The sequence below is a fragment of the Gymnoscopelus microlampas genome (genome assembly GCF_963454915.1).
Source record: "Gymnoscopelus microlampas genome assembly, chromosome: 21".
Classification (NCBI taxonomy): Eukaryota; Metazoa; Chordata; class Actinopteri; order Myctophiformes; family Myctophidae; genus Gymnoscopelus; species Gymnoscopelus microlampas.
In genome coordinates, this window is record NC_139958.1 from 9,889,514 (window position 1) to 9,908,403 (window position 18,890).

General features: G+C 41.4%; 1 protein-coding gene and 1 long non-coding RNA gene across 2 annotated transcripts in view; both read left to right on the forward strand.

Moving 5' to 3' along the window:
* The window catches only part of LOC311037530, a 439,052-nt gene that overhangs the window by 340,232 nt on the left and 79,930 nt on the right, over positions 1-18,890 (forward strand). The window lies entirely within an intron of this gene.
* The window catches only part of wdr7 (WD repeat domain 7), a 165,434-nt gene that overhangs the window by 69,148 nt on the left and 77,396 nt on the right, over positions 1-18,890 (forward strand). Inside the window, exon 22 of the mRNA XM_084046715.1 lies at positions 9,762-9,875. Coding sequence (XP_083902841.1) covers positions 9,762-9,875 — 114 coding nt within the window. The remainder of the gene's footprint in view (positions 1-9,761; positions 9,876-18,890) is intronic.

Below are 18,890 nucleotides of genomic sequence, written 5' to 3' on the forward strand. Positions count from 1 at the left end.
GTGTGTGTGTGTGTGTGTGTGTGTGTGTGTGAGAGATCCACTACAGCAGCTGTTGCCCCTTTGATCCCAGCCAGTGAACAGAAGTTGGCATTTCCTCTCTCTCTCTATCTCCTCTATTTTTCATTTTCTGCCTCGATCGCCCCATTCTGTCCTCCTTTGTCTTCTTAGTGGTGTTGAAGTTTGCTCCTCTGTTCTCCTTTCTCCTCCTCGTCTTCATCCTCAACTCCTCTTCCTCTCACCCTCCCCCTTCTTTATCTCCTCTCTCTTTTTGTTTCTCTCCTCTCCTCTTCTCTTCTTCCCTTTCTTTTGTCCATTCCTCTCCTTTCTCCAGTTTATCTTTTCTAACCCCAGACCTCCGTCTTTGCCCTTTTACTATTTATAGTTTTTATTGTACAGGAGGCTGCACTGTGTTTTGCAGTACGTGAAAAGACAGACATGATGTGTGTGTGTGTGTGTGTGTGTGCGCGTGTGTGTGTTTGCAAGTGGTGGAAAAAGTACTCAAATGTTTTACTTAAGTAAAAGTATCAATACTGCAATGTAGAAGAATTCTGTTACAAGTAAAAGTCCGGAATTTAAAATTGACTTGAGTAAAAGTACAAAAGTATTGGTATCAAAATGTACTTAAAGTACCAAAAGTAAAAGTATAGTAGAAAAGAGCAGATAGAAAATAGCACATATACAAGCTCACAACGCGTTGCGAGCTTCTGTGAGATTTTCAAATAGCCTAGGTATAGAATTGGGCTAAAGTGGTTAATGTATGTTTTGTAATGTAATCATTCATGTCTGCAAAGTAACTAGTAACTAAAGTTGTCAAATAATTATAGTGGAGTAAAAGTACAATATTTGCCTCTGAGATACAGTGGAGTAGAAGTAAAAGCATAGGCAATTAAAAATACTCCAGTAAAGTAAAAGTACCTCAAAATTGTACTCAAGTACAGTACGGGAGTAAATGTACTTAGTTACTTTACACCACTGGTGCGTGTGTGTGTGTGTGTGTGTGTGTGTTTGCACACGCGTTTGTTTTTGTTTGTGTTTGTTTGTGAGCGTGCATGCACGGCGTGCGTGTGTGTCTAAAGTAAACTCTTCAGGATGCTTATTCTGTATGTGCAAGTTATTGTTCTTTTCTTTCCCCCATCGTTGATTTTTTTTGGGATATGTGAGTGTGTTCGTGCATGTGTGCATGTATGTACTCTGTCACACGCTTGCGTGCGCATCTTTGTTTCTGTGGTGCGTGCGTGCGCACACACACACACACACACACACACACGTGCACGGTGAGGTGTAATGCAGTTGTACGGGTCGGTCGCAGTGTGTGGATCGATAAGTATGGTGCTGGTTGATTTAATGGGCGTCCCGCGTGCTGTCTATCATACAGACAGAAGGAGGGAGAGAGAGAGGGGAAGAATAGAACGAGAGGGGTAGAGGGAGAGAGGGGGAGGGGGGTGTGCTGTGAGCTCTCTGGGTTACAGGAAACCAGCTGTGGTTGCTACAGATGTCTGTTGTATGTACCGTGCGAGTTTCCACTGAAGATGCGTTAGTCTGCACGCCAGTGGGTCTCAAAGTGGGGTCCAGGGACCCTCAGGGTTTTCAAATGGACCCTTACAGGTCTGTAACTCTGAGAGTGTACAAATGGAACCAACTTGGACCCCTACGGGTTCCTTGAAGGCGTTCCAAATGGATCCTTACAGGTCTGTAACTCTGGGAGTGTACAAATGGAACAAAATGGACGCTTACAGGTCTGTTACTCTGAGAGTGTACAAATGGAACCAAATGGACCCTTACAAGTCTGTAACTCTGAGAGTGTACAAATGGAACCAAATGGACCCTTACAGTTATGGGGTTTCTTGGTAAATGGTGCATTTATATAGCGCTTTTATCCAAAGCGCTTTGCATAGATTGTGCATTACATTCACCCATTCACACACACATTCACGCACCGATGGCGGAGGAAACCATGCAAGGCACCAGCCTGCTCATCGGGAGCAATTAGGGGTTCAGAGTCTTGCTCAAGGACACTTCAACACTTTGGAGGAGCCCCCCAGCCCGGGATCGAACTGGGAACCTTGTTTCCAGTTCACTCTACCCCTGAGCCACTGCCGCTCCTGGGATCTTGTGACGACCGCATTATTATTTGGTTATACTCTGAGTTCAATTGATACTCAGGATTTAACGTATGTGCGCGCGCGCTCGCATGCACACACACACACGCACGCGCGCACACACACACACACACACACACACACACACACACACACACACACACACTGCCTTACTCCTTCACACTTCACTGCCTGTGATGTCACAGAGGGGATTAAAGAAACCAAGTTGCCCCAGGATACTGCTCTGTGACTGGATAACACTGATAGCATGGATGGATGGACTGATGGATGGATGGAGGGATGGATGAACTGAGATACTGTATATGGAGGGATGGACAGAGATAGGGATGGAGGGATGAACTTAGATGGAGGGATGAACAGAGATATATATATATCTCTACTTGGAACCGAATTTTGATACCCAATACTAGTGTCTATAGGGGCGGGATATCCGTTGTACGTATTTCCTCCCAGAAAATATATTTTTCGACCAACCACAACACTCGTTTCATTCACAGAGAATGCAAACAGATTAGTAAAGTGCCAACGTCATTTTCTTGGCCGGTACTTCCGCCAAAATGCAGGTACTTCCGTTTGAACCATTGGTTCTCAAAGTGTGTGTGTGGGGGGGTTCCAGGGGGTCCCTAGCAAAATGTGTTCATATAGCATCAAAAATAGCAGATATACAAGCTCATGTGCCACGCTATGAGCTTGTATATCTGCTATTTTTGAAAAATCGTGAATTGTGTGCAAACCTTTGAATATATATATATATATATATTTTTAAAGCGAATATTTGTAACTCAAATCTTTGCTTCTGGGGGTCCCTGGAACAAAATGTTTTGCGATCGGAGTCCGCGGCCAAATACATTTTGGGGGTCCTTCACATGAAAAAGTTTGAGAACCACTGGTTTAGACACTCAACCCGCCCAGGTCTTGCCCAGCGCGTTCCATATCAAGCATTAGTGGTTATCACTTTACTCTACTGGATGATACCAATGAATAGATGGATAGGTTGGATCTGTGGTTGACAAGCTATTAAATTCTGCCTGTGGACACTTGCCCCCGTCTCCTGGTGGTGTGCGTTTGTGCATGCCACGTGTGTGTGTGTGTGTGTGTGTGTGTGTGTGTGTGTGCGTGCGTGTGTGTGTGTGTGTGTGTGTCTCTGTGTGTAGGGTGATAATTCAACCATAGTAACTCTCACCTTTAGCCTCCTATTTCCCACCCATCCTCCTCGTTTCTACACCACTCCCCCCTAGACACACACACACACACACACACACACACACACACACACACACACACACACACACACACACACACACACACACACACCCACACACACCACCGGGGAGTAGTCTTGAGTGACAAGTTGGCCTCCTAAGCCTCTGGGTGCAGCCTTGATATTCCTTCTCTCTCCCTCTCTCTCTCTCTCTCTCTCTCTCCCTCGCTCTCTCTCTCTCTAACTGGTTCCACACTGAGTCTCTGAGGTCTACGTTGGCCATGAGATGAAGACAATATGAAAGGACACCAGCAGTACAGCAGTGTCCTTGAGCAAGACACAACCCCCCCCCCCCCCCCCCCCTCCAAAAAAACTTCTCCTGATTGGCTGGTTTAATATGCCACCGGCGTGTGAATGTCATGCACATTGTAAATTAGGCGCTATATAAATATATAAATGCACCTTTTAAGGATTAATTGATCATAACAGGAGGAGTTTGAGTGTCTCATTGTAATTAATAATAATTGCGCGTTTTAACCCAGCCACCCTATGTAAATTACGCCACTGCTGAAAAACTTCCCAAACAGTAACGTAACTAATAATTGGGCTGCGCGACCCGGAAATTACCGTAATAATCCTATAACGGGAGCAAAAAAATAATAATTATTGGCCCACCGGCCACCTGGCGGCCCGTAAATGGCGCGGCCGTTCTGGAATTTTCCAGAGTTTCCCAGTGGCCAGCACGTCCCTGCCTTAAATAAACCTACACAATAAAATCCTGAGAAATACTTTTTTTGTTAAGTAATGTTTTCTGGCTTTTTTTGCTCTTATCGTGTGTAGAGAGACGAGAGACGGGGGGAGATGGGGGGAGACGGGGGGAGACAGGGGGAGACAGGGGGAGACGGGGGGAATGGCATGCATCAAAGGTCTGCCGCTGTCAGGCATCAGAGCCTATATTTGTACCAGTCTTAAACACTGGGCTCTCGGCGCTCCCTGAGTGACGATACTTGTCTCAGAGAGTGTACAAGTGTAACCAAACGGACCCGTGCATTTGTACACTCTAGGAGTTGGACGAGACTCAGGGAAATTAAGGAGCAAAATTATCGCATCGTTTTTTATACATTTGAAAACCTGTGAAACGGGACATTCTGCATGATGAGTACTTTCTACTCTTGGTACTTTTAAGTACATTTTAATACCAATGCTTTTGTACATTTTACTCAAATACATTTTGATTACCAGACTTTTACTTGTAACAGGGTGTTTCTACTGTACATTGCAGTATATTGATACTTTTACTTAAGTAGAATAAAAAAAGAGTACTTTTTTCCCACCACTGGTTGGTTTTGCCACAGACAAAGAGATGAAGGTGTGGAAGGCTGTAGCGTGTGTGTGTGTGTGTGTGTGTGTGTGTGTGTGTGTGTGTGTGTGTGTGTGTGTGTGTGTGTGTGTGTGTGTGTGTGTGTGTGTGTGGCTACTGGTGGCACAGCCTCTGGGTTAACAAGGCATGCTGGGAACCATGTGTCACTAAATGACATGACAGCGTGACCTTGGAGCACGCCAACCGAGGGGGGGGAGGGGTGGGGGCGAGGTGGTCACATCTCCTCCTCACACCACCCCCCCACCCCCCGCCTGTTCCCTGTCATCCCCTCCTCACCCTGTCACCCCTTAGTGTTCATTTAACCCATTCCAGTGCCGCGCTATGAGCTTGTAGATCTGCTATTTTTGAAAAATCGTGGACAATTTCTACAAATGTCTTCTAAACAGTTTTTTTGTAAAACCTTATGTTGCTAAATCAGTGGTTCTCAAATATTTTCATGTCAAGGACCCCCAAAATGATATGTATTTGGCCGCGGACCCCCATCTCAAAATATGTTGTTCCAGGGACCCCCCAGAAGCAAAGATTTGAGTATAAAATGATCGCTTTAAAAAATATTAATTCAAAGTTTTGCACACATTTTCAAGATTTTTCAAAAATAGCAGATCTACAAGCTCATAGCACGGCACTCGGTGCCGCGCTATGAGCTTGTAGATCTGCTATTTTTGAATAGCCAAAGAAATCTTAAAATGACAGATACTTTCCCGGTACGTGCATACACACACGTAATGGGCTTAAAAACTCTGAGAGTGAACTGAATGGAACCCAATGGACCCATTGGGTTCCATTCGTGCACTCTCAGAGTTAAATATAAGACACGTAAGGGGTTCCAATTTGTGCTCCTCTCGGACATACGTACCCTTAAGGGTCTACTACGTCCGGTTCCATTTGTACACCCTCAGAGTTACAGTAAATGAACACTAAAGGGGTTCATATATATCATTTGTACACCCTCAGAGTTAAATGGACACTGTGCAGAAGGATATATCAGTACGTCTTTTCATCCAATTACAGTAGACCATCAATTATGTTTTAATTAAGTTCATTTAGGGCCGTATCACGGCAACGTGTGGGATTGATGCAGGTGCGTATTGGCATACTGTCAACGTGTGTGTGTGTGTGTGTGTGTGTGTGTGTGTGTGTGTGTGAAAGACAGATGCTGTAATTGTCTTCCCCTTTCCATATCTCCCCTTTCTTTATTTCATTCTCTTTCTTTTCTTTTCTCTTCCTCCCCTGGGTTTTGTTAATAACTTCTTCTTCTACATTCTTATAAAAAAATATATAATCATAAGAATATCTCTCTTTCTCTCTCTCTCTCTCTCTCTCTCTCTCCCTGCCTGCCTGTCACACTCTTCCTCTCATTGTTTTAGTTCATAATCTTTGCCCTTCCTCCTACATTTTTATATTTTCTTATTCCCCCCGTCTCTCGGACTTTCACTCTCTGTTTCTCTCTGTCTCCGTTCCTCCCTCTCTCTCTCTCCCTCTCCCTCTCCCCCTCTCTCCCTCTCCTTTCATCCATGAAGAAGTGATATAGCCCACATTGAGTGGAAACATTAGCTGTAGCTGTCAATGGTGTGTGACCTGGTTAATTGGAACTTGAACCACAATGTTAACCAGGATTAATCAATTTAATTACACACACGCACGCACATGCTCGCATGTACACACACACACACACACACACACACACACACACACACACACACACACACACACACACACACACACACACACACACACACACACAGACACACAGACACACAGACAAACATATACGAATGCTCCTTGTACGTGCATACACAAGCATACGTATATATAGTATATACTGTACATAATAATATGCACTCAGATGCATGCTAACACACATATGCTGTCATTTTGCGTGTACAGTATACTTCCTTGTGGTGGATATCGTTCTGTTATTGATATTAAACAGTATGTTTATATCCATGATTTATGTAATTTCACCTATTTCCCTGGGGGGGGGGGGGGGCTAATACTTACCAAGCATCGACATGACTCAAAACATGTGACACTGATTTGATGATTTCAATAGAATAACAAAATAATAATAATAATGTGATTATCAGTTCTTTGAACTCTGTGGCCGCACTGAGGCGCTCCAGATAAGCAGTTTTCATTAGAAGCCTATTAGTTGTAAGTGTCCCTTATTACATAAATGTGTTGTTTTGTGTATCATCATATCGTATCGTTACATGCCTATTAGAAATGGAAGAGTGTGCCCACAATAACCCAAAACGGTGTTTTCAGCAGAGCAGGAAGTAGTAGCGATGATTGTTTGTAATTAATTAATTAATTAAGGCTGCATTCACGCAGATTAACCTGTCTCACCTTTTAGTTGCTTCATTCATTAGCCTAGCGCGTTAGCTCGCATTCCGTTCATTAGACCTGGAGCATTAGCGCAGCAGCACCATTCATTAGCCAGGGCCCTAATAAAAAGCCTGTCTTAATTGGCAATGGGCAGATAAGGGCTAAATGAAAACGCTTGAATATAGATGGGCGTGTGTGTGTGTGTGTGTGTGTGTGTGTGTGTGTGTGTGTGTGTGTGTGTGTGTGTGTGTGTGTGTGTGTGTGTGTGTGTGTGTGTGTGTGTGTGTGTGTGAGAGAGAGCATAACCTTCCTTTTTAAATCCTCAGGGCTCATTTAAAAGTGCTGTACTGTAAGTGATATTTGTTTGTTAGGAAAACGTTTTTAGTTGTACATTTGAAGCAGGAAAAAGCAAGGTCTTATGCTCAGAGAGTCAGGCTGTCATCCTGGAAGCCAGACTAATCTGCCAGTGCAAAGATTATTTGAGATTGGATTTTACTGCCCCCGAAGTTGTGGGGCCCAGTATGTAAATATGGGCCGGGTTTATCACCAGAGTTTTTTTATCCGCCCCGGAAATGCAGGTTACACACAGAGATTCCAGACTAATATTATCTACGCCAGGGGTCTTCAACGTTTTCAGGGCAAGGACCCCCTAGCTGAGAGAGAGATGAAGCAGGGACCCCCTCTATATTGTATAAAAAAAAATTCAGATTCACCTTTTTTTATTTACTTATTTACTTATTACCTGCTCTTTTTTTCCCTCTACACCTAAACCTCTTTGCCAAAAATAGCTGATCTACTTGTAGATCTGCTATTTTTGGCTAATGTTCCCCTCAGAAAAGGAATTCTAGGGTTCAAGGTAAAAAGAAACTAAATCATATCTCACAAAGATTTGGTGGACCCCCTATAGTAGCTCTGAGGACCCCCTGTTGAATACCCCTGATCTACGCAGTGATATTAGTCTGGCCATGCCAGGCTAGCAGTTATCAGAATAAAAGAACCTAAGCATGTGTTTTGTTCAGTAACAGGAGTCTCCCCGTCTCTCCAGCTCTTTAATTAAACAGGAAATAAAAATGTAAGGTCGGTATACCGATTTTATCCAATCAGGAAAGAGAACCCCACAAAGAGCATTTGTTATCAGCTTCAGGTTTATAGTGTTCATGTACATAACAGAGGGTTTTACTGTATATACTCAGCCTTGGCGTCTGTGCGTGCGTGTTTGTGTGTGTGTGTGTGTGTGTGTGTGTGTGTGTGTGTGTGTGTGTGTGTGTGTGTGTGTGTGTTGCATTTATATACAGTGAGTGACTGTCTATATATATCGTGTGTGCCTGTCACGACGCATTGTGAGCTTGTAAATCGGCTATTTTCAATTTGATACTGTACATTTGAAAACTTGTGAAATGGGACATTCTGCATACTGTAATGAGTACGTTCTACTTTTGTGCTTTAAGTATATTTTGATACCTATACTTTTGTACTTTTACTCAAGTAGATTTTGAAATCCTGACTTTTACTTGTAACAGAGTATTTCTACATTGCAGTATTGATACGTTTACTTGAGTAAAAATGTGAGTACTTTTCCCACCAGTGTGTGTGTGTGTGTGTGTGTGTGTGTGTGTGTGTGTGTGTGTGTGTGTGTGTGTGTGTGTGTGTGTGTGTGTGTGTGTGTGTGTGTGTGTGTGTGTGTGTGTGTGTGTGTGTGTCTCTCTCTCTCATTAATTGTGCTGATAACATGGCCTCATTGAGCGCTGATTAGCTTCTTAACAGGGCCACCCAGAGCCAGCCCTGGTGAGATAATAGCCATAATAAGGCCACATGCAGAAGCCCAGCCTGATTAACCCGCTAACAACAATAGACAACATGCAAACAACACGCACACAGCCCAGGAAATTAACCACATCAATTCTTGCCCGGTGATAGAGCTGTCTGGGTCTTGATTGGACGATTCCCATGACCCTGACAGCACAAAGGGACTTGTTTATTCATCGATTTAGTTATCTTGTTTTGTGTTGTATGTCTTTTGATTTATTTAATACTTTATTAACAGTTTGCAAATAGTACAGTCGTACAGTCTACAAGCTCATGAGCTTGTAGATCTGCTATTTTTGAAAAATCTTGAACAATTTTGTGCAAATATATTTTTTTTAAAGCAAACATTTTGAACTCAAATCTTTGCTTCCCTGGAACATAATGTCCCTGGACATTCTGGGTGGTCCTTGACATGAAGAAGTTCGAGAACCACTGATATTTCAGCAACATAAGTTTTTTTTTTTTAACTATTAGGATTTAGAAGACATTTGTAGAATCCCCAGAAGCAAAGATTTGAGTCAAAATGTTCACTTTAAAAATATATAAATATAAGTTTATATGCACATATTTTCATGTTTTTTCAAAAAAATAGCAGATCTATTGCCGCGCTATAAGCTTGTAGAACTGCTATTTTTGACAATAAGTGACAGAGATGCGTTCCTGGATTGAATGGGTTAAAGACAATTATAATAATAATATATATATATAACAATAATATACAAGACATCATAAACACTAGTAGCAAGTCTTACAGATGAGTAAAATGAAAATGTGGTCTCTCGCATTTTCAGTGCGACTCTGAGGTTCATTTGTTCATTTGTTTATGAGGCTTTATATATATTTTTTAAAACAAAGTTTTATTAAAGTTACTCTGTCCTTCCTTCTCTTCTCTTTCTTTCTCTTGCCTTCTCTTCTTTCTCTACAGCCGGTTCATCTACAGAGACCGCCCCTCCCATGCCGCCCCCTGTTGAGCCTCAGCCAATAGAAACCAAGGCTCCTGAAGAGGAAATGGACGTCACCGATGATGACATCACAGCAGGTATGTTGTTGTTTATATATCATGCGTCCGCCAGTGGACGGCCGTGGCTGAAGGCATTATATTTTTGTGTTGTCCTTACACACTGTACCGTACATCATACCAACTTGAAAGCAATATCTCAGGATTTTCACAACATTTGGCATAAAAGTCCACTTGGACTCGAGGATGAACTGAAGATTATATTAGTGGTCAAAGGTCAAAGACAACGTGACCTCAAATCAAGTCCATCCCAATCTGTTCCATTGTTGTGCTCCCTTATCTCAGGAACACTTAGGGGGAATTTCATTACATAGATTATGGCACAAATGTCCATTTTGACTCGAGGATACATTTTGTGGTCAAACATCAAGGTAATTGTGACCTAAAGATTTACCTAGATTTTGCCTAAAATACGCATGATACTTATTATTGAAATCCTTCGAAGTCTTCACTACATTATGAGTCTGGATAACCATGAATGTACTGTAAAAACGTACCTTTGGTTTAATCGTTTTTAACAGTCAACACCAGTAATCAACGAAATAGAAGAGATGAAAAATATCTCTCTCTATATATATATATATATATATATATATATATATATATATATATATATATATATATATATTTGTATTTGCCTAGGTTGATTAATAGGGGTTCTGGTTCTAATTAAACATCAAGCATTTCCAATACTGTACTACTGATCCCATAATGGTTGTTTGGATAACGCATAAGTGCTGAGTTACATCTATGAATTAGTGATATAGTTAGGGAATATTCTATGCGGTTTTGCCATAGAATATATTTTAATGGCATTTACTCTTCAACTAAAGAAGAGGGTTTTAAAAGATGTAATGGTGACGCTATTTGTGCCAGTTTGAGTTTTCTTCAAAACACAGAATTTGCTACCACTGTTACAACGTTTGTTCAAAACTCCCACAAATGATCTTTGAAGTTATCTGATCAAGATGTATCTATCAGATCTTTCAGTTTCCATTCTGATTGACTACAATTGTCTTTGTAGAGTGTCAGATTCTCCTGAAACTATGCACGCACATTCCCAGTTGCCCAAGGAAGATCTGGCAACCCTAAATGTTTCAAATCCGCCTCATGGTGATGAGGAAATGGCTCTATGGCTATATAGCATAGCAACAGGAGGTTTTACTGCAGAATGCGAAAACTTAATAGCAAGTTCAAGTTTCATTCCTCTACATCTCCAACCACTCACAAGGTAGAGGGACATGTTAAAGGTAGGGTAAGCGATTTCCGAAAGTGGCTAACTTCCTGGCTAACTTCCGTCGCAGCCTTTTCATAGAGACGAGTCCTTCTGTTGTTGTTCCGTGTAACGTGAACGCGCACAGCTGTTTCGACCACAGAGCGCAAACAAGTGCAAATAAAACCTTCCAGCATGGATCAATCATCTACATCTTCAAACCAGTAAGTCCTAATTCTTTTTTTAAGTTCAAACATATTTAGACATACATTAAATACATTTAATTGACGGATTAACGCTGCATTACAACCGTCTGCATAGGCAACTTTCACTACTTCTCAAGTAATTGAACTCGGACCCCCGGGCCCGGGGGTCCCTGGCTCTAGACGCTTAACCCTGGCCGGTCCGCCAGTCGGGTCAGGCCTCTCGAGCCAGGGACCACCGGGGACCCCCGGTGAGGCCTCGAACTTTTTTTTTTAACGTCGAGTCTGCCTGCCCTTCTATAAATCTATCTGCGTATGTAGTGACTTTGCACCAGTGGTTCTCAAACTTTTTCATGTCAAGGACCCCCAAATTGACACTTATTAGCCCGCGGACCCCCATTTGAAAAGATAAGCCAGGGACCCCCATAAGAGAAGTTATTTACGGCTCTAGCAGTGATTCTCAACCATTTTAATTTCAAGGACCCCCAGTTTGACATGTATTAGGGCTACGGACCCCATTTAATGGCATTTCTATCTCTGGGACCCCAATTTGTTATTGTAAAATAAATGTTAATATAACTCAGAGAGTGTACAAATGGAATCAAATGGACCCGTAAGGGTCCATTTGGTTCCATTTGTACGCTTTCAGAGTTACAGACCCATAAGGGTCCATTTGGTTCCTATCCAACATTTAGCTGGGGACCCCCTGGAACCCCCTCAAGTACCCCTGGGGGTCCCCAGACCCCACTTTGAGAACCAATGCTTTACACCACTGCTATTTAGGTATCTAGTGACTTTACACCACTGATATTTATGCATATAGTGACTTCACACCACTGATATTTATGCATATAGTAATTTCACACCACTGCTATCTATGCATATAGTGACCACTGCTATCTATGCATATAGTGACTTTACACCACTGCTATCTATGCATATAGTGACTTTACACCACTGCTATTTATGTATCTAGTAACTTCACACCACTGCTATCTATGCATATTGTGACTTTACACCACTGCTATTTATGCATCTAATAACTTCACACCACTGCTATCTATGCATATAGTGACTTTACACCACTGCTATTTATGCATCTAATAACTTCACACCACTGCTATCTATGCATATAGTGACTTTACACCACTGCTATCTATGCATATAGTGACTTTACACCACTGTTATCTATGCATATAGTGACTTTACACCACTGCTATCTATGCATATAGTGACTTTACACCACTGCTATCTATGCATCTAGTAACTTTACACCACTGCTATCTATGCATATAGTGACTTTACACCACTGCTATCTATGCATATAGTGACTTTACACCACTGCTATCTATGCATATAGTGACTTTACACCACTGCTATCTATGCATATAGTGACTTTACACCACTGCTATTTATGCATCTAGTAACTTCACACCACTGCTATCTATGCATATAGTGACTTTACACCACTGCTATCTATGCATATAGTGACTTTACACCACTGCTATCTATGCATATAGTGACTTTACACCACTGCTATTTATGCATATAGTGACTTTACACCACTGCTATCTATGCATATAGTGACTTTACACCACTGCTATTTATGCATATAGTGACTTTACACCACTGCTATCTATGCATATAGTGACTTTACACCACTGCTATCTATGCATATAGTGACTTTACACCACTGCTATTTATGCATATAGTGACTTTACACCACTGCTATCTATGCATATAGTGACTTTACACCACTGCTATCTATGCATATAGTGACTTTACACCACTGCTATCTATGCATATAGTGACTTTACACCACTGCTATCTATGCATATAGTGACTTTACACCACTGCTATCTATGCATATAGTGACTTTACACCACTGCTATCTATGCATATAGTGACTTTACACCACTGCTATCTATGCATATAGTGACTTTACACCACTGCTATTTATGCATATAGTGACTTTACACCACTGCTATCTATGCATATAGTGACTTTACACCACTGCTATCTATGCATATAGTGACTTTACACCACTGCTATCTATGCATATAGTGACTTTACACCACTGCTATCTATGCATATAGTGACTTTACACCACTGCTATCTATGCATATAGTGACTTTACACCACTGCTATTCATGCATCTAGTAACTTCACACCACTGCTATCTATGCATATAGTGACTTTACACCACTGCTATCTATGCATATAGTGACTTTACACCACTGCTATCTGTGCATATAGTGACTTTACACCACTGCTATCTATGCATATAGTGACTTTACACCACTGCTATCTATGCATATAGTGACTTTACACCACTGCTATCTGTGCATATAGTGACTTTACACCACTGCTATCTATGCATCTAGTAACTTCACACCACTGCTATCTATGCATATAGTGACTTTACACCACTGCTATCTGTGCATATAGTGACTTTACACCACTGTTATCTATGCATATAGTGACTTCACACCAATGCTATTTATGTATCTAGTTACTAGTTACTTTACACCACTTGATTCGTTGGGCTATAACTGTCGTTTTGTCTATATCATAGATCACGCGGAGAAGAAGATGATGAATGGAGCCCCCCCCAGCTGAGGGGGAGGGGGAGGGGGAGACCCAGAGGTGTACGAGGTCCACGAGGGAGGGGTCGTGGAAGAGGTCGCAATGTGCCTGTGCCAACCGAAGAGGATGAAATCCAGCGTGTGCAGCAAATGCACCTAGAGAGGGTTGCAAGAGATAGAGTATGTATTGATCATATTATGCTGTCTAATATTGATGATTATTTGTTATTCATCTTACTTCCTATTATTGCTGCTATTCTTCATTCTTATTAATCCTACAAAAAAGTGTAATTGAGCAATCATAACCAAAGTTTACTCTAAAGATGTAGGCTAAGAATAAACTCTTCAATCTTGATCACTTAGAACATACCATAAAATATTATTTTACTTTCATTAGTTTGTATGGCGTTTATCTATTGTGTATATTTCCTATATATATATTATATATACTCCTAATGCTTTTATGTGTATTGACCCATTTATAATTGTCGTTTCAGGCAACACTGGACAATTTAACCAGAGAGGAGCTGTTGGAAAACCTCTTGTTCTGCCAAAACCGTGACCCTGGCCTAATATTTTTGGCTTTGCGTGCAAACAACAACCGGACCGCAGGAGCCCCTCAACCACAACCATTACCTGTACGACCAGCATGGTGTGTTTGTGGAAATTGTCAGGATATGGCCACAGATGAAGAGAACCTTTGCTGTCGCCAGCAGCCGCAATGGTGCACATCAAGGCTGCCTCACATGGGTGTGTATATCATTCAGGAAGGGATCTTGCAGCTGGCCGTTGGTATCTGGAATGATGTCCGTGCTCATGGTGTAGCTCAACACCCTGCTGCACGCAACAGACAGTTCCGCCATGCTGCCTACAGACAGTTTGTTATGTGGCAGCATGGTGTGCTGGGAGCTGGGAATAGAGTTGTTGTGCCATCGTGTTGCGTACTCGTCATTAGAGGCAGATACCCAGATCCTAACGGGCAGTACACAGGTTTTCGCCCCGCTAGGGTGTAGGGCAGACATTGACCTACTGTTTTGCTGGTATTGGGCAGAAACATTTTATGTCTAAATTGATGCTACATCATAATATAGTGTCACAAGTAGTGAGAATAGCCAATGTACAAGCTCACAACACGTGTCATCGCGACACGTTTGTGAACTTGTCAGCTATTGAGATACAAGGTTTCCACCCAACAGCGCTATATATATATATATATATATATATATATATATATATATATATATATATATATATATATATATATATATATATATATATATATAAACTTCTCACAAAATGTAAGGAAACTTGAATTTGGGCCATTATATCTCCAATCGGTAAATTGTTGTATATCATTTTTATCGGTGACTAGTCACCTTTACAACGAGGTACAGCTTGTAAGCATCGGGCATTCATACAATGAGCAACACAGGCAAACGTGTGGGTAGCGCCGAGCAAAAATGTGCCAAAATCACCCAATATGCTTTTGCTGTTAATTACTCTTGTTTTGAGTGACCTGCCAGCACACACCTGCTGAGAGGTGGGTTCTGGAACTTTGCGTTCTGCAACATGGCTTCTGCAACTTTGTTGGCTTTGTGTATGCTCCAAGCATCAACATTACCCCCATAGAAAGATGTCACGTTTGTCCCTTCAGGATAAGGCCCCTGCAATAGGGCAAGTGAAGCTGGTGTTCCATTACGCAGATTACGCATTATTAGATGTCAGCCCCCGTACCATTTGCAGGCGGGTGTGTGCCAGTCAAAGTTGTGTGACTGGCACCTGAGCATGGGCCCTGCCACTTTGACATCTGTCTTTGGTACCGTTGTGCAAATCTTGCCTGTAAATCTATGTTTCCTCAGTGAAGCAAGGGGTCTGGGTTGTTGTCTTCCTTGTTGACTTCACCAGTCTCACAGAACTTGGTCCTAAGTTTGGAAATGGTACCAGTGCTAACACCAAATAATGCTGTCAGTCTGCATAACGGAACACCAGCTTCACGGGCCTTATCCTGACAAAAGTGGCATCTTTCCATGGGGGCAGTGTTGCTGCTTGGAGCATACCCAAACTCAACAAAGTAGCAGAACCCATGTACAGGTGCCACTCACCTGTGAGGCAGTCACATACCTGTGACTGGCCTGAAGCCCATTGAATGTCATGAATGTCACGACATTGAATGTCAGCAGAAAAGTCTAACAGGCCATTTGAGCACATTTTTGCTCATTCCATGAATGCCAGATGCTTACAAGCTGTACCTTATGGTAAAGGTGACTACCGTAATCACAGATAAAAATTATATACAACACTTTACTGATTGGTATTTGTAAAGGTGCGATATAATGGCCCAAATTCAAGTGTCCTTACATTTTGTGAGCAGTTTTTATATTTATAGTTTGAAAAATAACAGCGCTAGTAGGTGCAAAAGACCATGTCATACAGTTTCCAACCTTTTTAGTTTTTTTTTTTCATCTTGCACTGTTCTTTACTCTGCAAAGAGCACACTTTTGGGCACAGCACTATTTGGTGAAAAACATCATGTCATATTACAGCCCTACAGTGTACAAATTATTATTTTTTGGTTTCTTTAATTTTGCACTCACTGTTAAAAAAAGAATGGCTCTTGGATGTGATCGTAATTTGTATATTGTTCACACGCCAAATTCTTGTAATTTTTGTTTCCTTCTTTTATATGAGTGCCCATATATATTCAACAATGTACAAAAGTCTGTAAATATTTTTTTGTTTTGTTTTGTACATAAGCAGTTGCAATAAAGTGTTATCTTTGAAGTAAAGATATTGTATGTAACATCATTCTCAGTATGGATCATTTTATGCATCAAGAATAACACATTTTATATAATTAAAATGTTTATTTCACAAAAAATTGGAAAAATACATACAGAATATACCGATTGAACTGTGACCCTGGATATGGAAGTCAAGAATCAGCATCACGTTTATTAGCATCACAGCAGTCTTGATTTCGTCGACTAAAAACTATGACAAAGTGTCCATCAACTGGCAGATCTACAAGCTAACAGCACACGTTGTGAGCTTGTAGATCTGCTATTTTCAACATGAAACCAAGTGTAAAGTCAGTCATTACAACGCTATCAAGGCACAGCCAAAATACATTTTAGTCAACTAAATGAACTGTAGATTTAGTCGACTAAAACTAACATTTCAGATTACTAAAATATGACTAAATGTAATTTGATTCCAAAGACTGACAAAAACTAAAATATTTCCTGTCAAATGAACACTGCATCACAGGTTTACAAAGTAAAGGAGAAATTTGTTTTCGTACATTGTTCCCATCTCAATGTTATTTCCATAGAAAGAAGAGGAGGGGGGGGGAGTGGCAAGGGAGATCAAACAAGAGAACAAGAAAAGGCAAAACAAGTTATCTACATATTTACACTGGTACCTGAGATAAGATATGACAAAGGGTGCATGAGCATAGCAGCAATTTACACTGTGCATGAAATACTTATGGACGTTGGTTAAGGTGCTTTGAGGGGTGGGGGAGCACAATAATCAGTGCGTTACACATGGGATTAAGGTGCAAAATGTCAGTGCGTGTCAACTGCATAATCCACAAAGTAGAGGGACCCTGGTTTAATCCGTAAGTAGTTCCATGAGAAAGAGCATAGAGGAAAAAAAAAACTAGATAATTCTGAGTCATTTTGTCCCTGGTATAATACACCTGTGTGTTCAATTGAAGAATGTCACTTGGATGGTGGATGTCACTGGTCTTTCTCTGGCAACTGAGTCATTTTGTCCCTGGTCTAATCCACCGGTGTGTTCAATGGAAGAATGTCACTTGGATGGTGGATGTCACTGGTCTTTCTCTGGCAACGATTGACCTTTGAAAACACAAAAGGTAGCTGTCATTATTTGAAGTTGATCACTGGTCAGGCAGGCACAGTTTGTTATTGTAATAATCAAGAATAAAACATATGAATTTTTCGATAGTCCAATATTTCACTTTTGAAGTTATATTACATGGAAAAATGTAGTTTTCTAATATTCCAATCATATGAGATGGACCTGCATATATGTGTACACACACACACACACACACACACACACACACACACACAAACACGTGTCAACCTTTATGTCCACACAAATGAGAGCATACAAGGACACAAATGTTAGGGTGCAGTAAGATTACATTCACAAAATCATGGCATGTCTTCATGACACAATTAGCACGTCACCCAATACTCTATGACTGCAAATTATAGCAGATAGAGCAGAATCATTTAACAGCCTTTTTGGCCATCCCCAGTTGTTTTAAACCTCTAACCACCAGTCTGAAGTTCTTTTCTAGGCTGCCAAATATAAAAACAAATAGTCTGCACCTATAGCCCAGCTCTGAGATGGTATGTAGGAGTGGTTGTTATTTTATGACCGTGGACATAAAAGCTTCCTCTAGGCTAGGATCAACGGTGCATGCAATCTCTAATACACACTTATGGAATCTTCATCAAACCACAACAACATCTGGTGTATTAGCTGTCAAAAATGTAAAGATGTCTGGGTTATCACAGAGATGTAACATGTATGGAATGACACAAGAATGTTTGTACAGTCTTACAGAGGGTGCATGATATTTTCATATGTCCTTTGCTGTGAGTTCCACTATTCTACCAATGGCGTGCAATGTACATCCCTTTGTATGCATAACAGCCATTCAAGATGTTTGACAGTGTTTCAGTGATATGTTATGTGGTGTGGTGCATACAATGAGGGACATGAGTTGTGGGAAACCAGATTGAAAGGTTGGGTCTGGTGGGCACGCGCGCACACACACACACACACACACACACACACACACACACACACACACACACACACACACACACACACACACACACACACACACACACACACACACACACACACACACACACACACACACACACAGTATCACACAGTATCACACAGTATCACTCACCTGTTCCTCTGCTGGCTTGTCTCTGTAACAACTCTTCGATGGTTGGTGCTGGTACACCACACAAAACTCCTAGAAGCC